The 4380-nt window shown below is 34.8% G+C and overlaps 1 protein-coding gene across 1 annotated transcript; it reads left to right on the plus strand.

The window, feature by feature from the left end:
- Positions 1-728: 728 nt before the first annotated feature.
- LOC111050088 (peroxisomal biogenesis factor 3-like) lies at positions 729-1961 on the plus strand. The gene has a single exon (XM_039422050.1). It carries the CDS (start codon positions 764-766, stop codon positions 1685-1687), a length of 924 nt encoding a protein of 307 aa, XP_039277984.1. The 5' UTR covers positions 729-763; the 3' UTR covers positions 1688-1961.
- The last annotated feature ends 2419 nt before the right edge of the window (positions 1962-4380 follow it).

Below are 4380 nucleotides of genomic sequence, written 5' to 3' on the forward strand. Positions count from 1 at the left end.
TTGTTGTTTACCTTGTTGAAACGTTTTGAAAGATAGTGTTCTCTCTACATCATAATTTAATTTTCCTTTCATTTTTAATCATTTTACCTTTTAATCTTTAGTGGTATTATTTTAAAGTAATATAATTATTGTTAGTAAGGAGTTTTGTGGAATTTAATCGGTCCATTTGCAATGATGGAATTAATTTTATTTCATGGAGTTACGAAATTTAAATTATCCTTTTAAATTTCAGATCATTCATGGGAAATATCCATAACTTCCAAATGATGAAACTGCAGTTGGATCAAATTACCGGATGCTTCAACAAGTGTTTTTGATGTTGAAGTTGTTCATCGATATACTGAACTGTTCATCAGACTGTTACTGCAACAATACCTTGAGGATGTGTTATCAACTGAGCTCAAAGGTTTAATACGAACAACTAAATGGTGAATTTATCTTTATTTTTAATTATTCTAATGTTTTCTTACTTGGTTCTCTGCAAATAGTTATTGAATTCTAAAATGTTTTCGGGCATGAAGCGGTTCATTTATCGTCATAGGAGAAAGATTGTAATTGGAGGTCTGTTTAGTGGTGCAATGTATGCTTTATACAGACTTGCAACTCGAAGACTGCTTAAATGGCAGGAAGAAGAGATGAAAGAATTGTTGGAGTATAGTATTCGAAAAGAGCATTTTGAAAAAAATGAAAGAACATGCAACCAAACTATTTTGTCCCTTTCCTCATCCCTCTACAACAAAATAGAGAGCTTTTTGACACAAAAATGATTGTAAGCAATTTAAAAAGTGGTGTAGCAGAAGATAAAATTGCTTTATGGGAAGAACTGAAGATAATCGCATTTGCCAGATTAGCTACTCTTGTTTATGCTGGTGCAATGATAGTTATCATGCTAAGAACCCAGCTCAACATCATAGGCGGCTATATTTATTGTGAATCCAAAAAAAACAGCAATGGTTGCACAGATAGTCCTGTTACCATATCAAACGAACATCAGGAGCAATACTTGTCAAGTTGTCAACACTTTCTAACGGTTGGAATAGAAGAGTTAAGCTCACTAATTGAGAAGAAAGTCAGATTAGTTTTGGAGAATGAATCTTTGAAAAAACCACTGTCGTTGCCAGATATTGAACGATACTTCTGGGCAATCCAGTCCTCCATTTCCTCCGATGTCAAGAACCCCATAAAAAACTTGTCCACATTTGTTCTAGCGTCCTCGTCCACAGGACAGCCCACCGATATTGTTCCTTACAATGAGCCATTGCTGAAGAATCTATGGGAAGAAACCATCGACCTAATAAGCAGTAGTGAAGTAAGGTCGTTGGGCACTTCGTGCGTGAGTCGAGGCTTTTCTCAAGTGATGGATCGAATATCCGAGTTTGTGATTCCACCCCGTGAGAGTAGTGGCGACACTGCAACCACACAAGCTGTGCCTTCAACTTCAGCTGCATGCCAAAAACTACTATCATCAGTCACTCAGACCTCGGTCCCAAACGGCACTATTGTTAGTATTAATAAATCTACCATTCCAATGGCCAAGTTGATTCCAATAATTAATGGCATGTCAGGAAGCTCGGCTTGTGATCAATGGATGCAAGATTTCATCAATATGCGCAATCTCAAAGTGTACGGTGCTAATGTTTATGAAGCATTCTGCTGCAATACTAATGTCCGATTTGATAATAGGTGATGGATAATTATAGTATACGGATTTTTTGTCGTTCATCAGTATTCTTAATCATTTTTAATTTTCAAGGAAATATTGAACCCCGTAAGCAACTACAATAGTTGGATAACTCATTCATGCAGCCTTTACATACTCCATTTTCTCCGTTCTCTTTCAATGGTCTATTCGTAAAAAATTATTATTCAATTGGAACATGGATAGGGTAATACCATAGAGAAACAATAGCATAAATAGATATCCCATGGTATAGGACGTTTATTTCGCAACTTTTACTGTTATCTCAAGCCGATAGTCCACGTAGTTCTTTCCTATGCAGCTGTGTGACTTTCGTAGTCTCTCATACTGTGTCGTTCATACACTTTTTCACCCCAACAAAACAGTAAAAATCGACAGTAATCGACTTGAGATAACAGTAAAAGTTGCAACATAAACGCCTTATACCATGGGATATATACTTACGCTATTGCTTCTCTATGGTAATACATATTTTGAACAAAATTTGTTTCTTTGAAACGTTGAGCTTTTCAATAGCGATATTCAACATTTATCAATGTTAAATGTCATAATATTAGAAGCCTCATTACCAACTTCGGTAACTTACCCGAGTAAAATCAATTATTGTCATTATTCTGAAAATAATTTCACATTTATAATATTTCATTATCTACCCTATCCCATTACCTTTTATCTATCTTCATGTATTAATCAATTAAGTTTTGTGTAGACCACTGCAATTCGCTTGTTAACGACAATTTCATCCATTCAACCATGGATAGGTAACTGTTCATATCCCATCGCCGTTATGCGAATCGTACTGTGTCTACAAGGCATAATAAAGGTAGAAATTAAACTTGAATTTTAAAAAACACTCATGGAGTGAAAATGCACTTACATTGGTAGTGATGATCGTTTCGACCTGTTGTTGGTCATCATCAGACTTGGCAGGATAGTCTGTACCAATGTAAGTGCATTTTCACTCCATACGTGTTTATTAAAATTCAAGTTCAATTTTAATAGTGAAAAAGTATGGATGTGCAACAAAGGTAGAAACATTGATTAAGGGGTTAGAACTCACAAAGTTTTCAATGTATGATCTAAGGGCGGTTTACAGATAAACTTTGTTCGGTCTTCATTGAATACAATATCATTGCATTAAAAAACTATAAAAAGCTGAATTATTCAGATTTACTGCAATATAAAGTGTTTAGTTTCTGCTAGTGAATGTTTTTGACCAAAACTTAATTAGTTTTATAAAATTTAGAGATAAGACTTTGTGTGCTCAAAAAAATGTATGTAACTTTCAATATTGGGTTGGATTGAATGCAACTCTTCTGCACAGGTTGACTGAACTATTTTATAATTTATCATTATTTGTTTAGAGATTTGGTATTTTTGGTAAGTGAATATTATAATGTTGTTCCATATTATTTATTCAATCCACCTTTATGGTTTTTTTGATTTTGTGACACTGGTGATTATTTGTATTTTGTATAAAGGAGATGATCTTAAATAATAATAATAAAGTATTATTGTTGGAACGGAATTATTCATTTCAATAAAGTTTTCCTTGTCTATAATTCAACTGAATGTCAAATTGTCTGCAAAAAACAGGAACTTGTAATCTGAGAGGATATTGTCATTCAATTCGAAATGCATAAAAGATGTTGTTCATTGAAAGAAATGTAGAGTGTTACCAAGCTAGTATAAGCTAGGTACTGTATATAAGGTAGTTAGTAGTTCAGTCATACATATAAATAAGATGCGTTTGTGAGAAAAAAATGCAAGGACGTTATACTTATTGGGTGTGGTGGCTACCAAATGTCAGATAAAAAAATAACTTCAACTAAATTGTACCTAAATCATCAATTTCTTGTTTTTTACACTGGTTTATTAGTTCATGGCTTCGTTTATAATCATAAATCAGAATTACCCGACTAAAATTTTGTCTTCACCTGTGGAGTACCCTTCAATGGTAATAACTAATTTTTCTCAGCTTGCCTATGTGGTCCAAAGTCACTTACTGTATTTAATTTATTGAACCATTTATTATTTCTGAGAGTTTTTATCAAGAGGAGGAGGTTTCGGAGTTCTATTTTCCTGAAAGATTGCCTATTTCCGTCTTTAGTAGGCCTGTTGTTTATCTCACAAACCGTAGAACTAGCAGAAAATTTTCACTTGATCTAAAATTGAAAAAAAAGATATTTCACTTTCATCTCTATTAAAACAATTACCAAAGTTTCTGTTATTATGTTCCTTTGCTTAATGCGTTACTTGATACTTGGTTGTCTTGGTACTTGACTGGGTAGATCCAGATAGACTGCTTCAGTGACAATTTCATTTCGGTCGTTGGTTGCTAGGACCGCTGGCGGGGAAAAGCGGCTCGTTCTCAAACTCTGACAGGAGCATAAATGGGTCGCTCCAACAGTTTCCTCCTTATCAATGACCTGAAGCTGGTGATATTTTCACTTTTGATGCAATCAGGGCAAGTCAGTGCTGCTATTTGGTAGCTCTTCTGTGTCCTTGACAGCCTGCAGCGTGGAACTTCCAGGTTTCCTGCCAATCTATTGTCAGTACAAAGTTACTTCTGACTTGGAGGAATATGCGGCGCAGAGAAATGGAGGGAGATCAGCCAATTACAGTGATTAATAGATTCATATGTAGAAGCGCAGTTGCCAATTTGTCAGTCGTCTGACTGC

Source organism: Nilaparvata lugens, chromosome 2, assembly GCF_014356525.2.
Source record: "Nilaparvata lugens isolate BPH chromosome 2, ASM1435652v1, whole genome shotgun sequence".
NCBI lineage: Eukaryota > Metazoa > Arthropoda > Insecta > Hemiptera > Delphacidae > Nilaparvata > Nilaparvata lugens.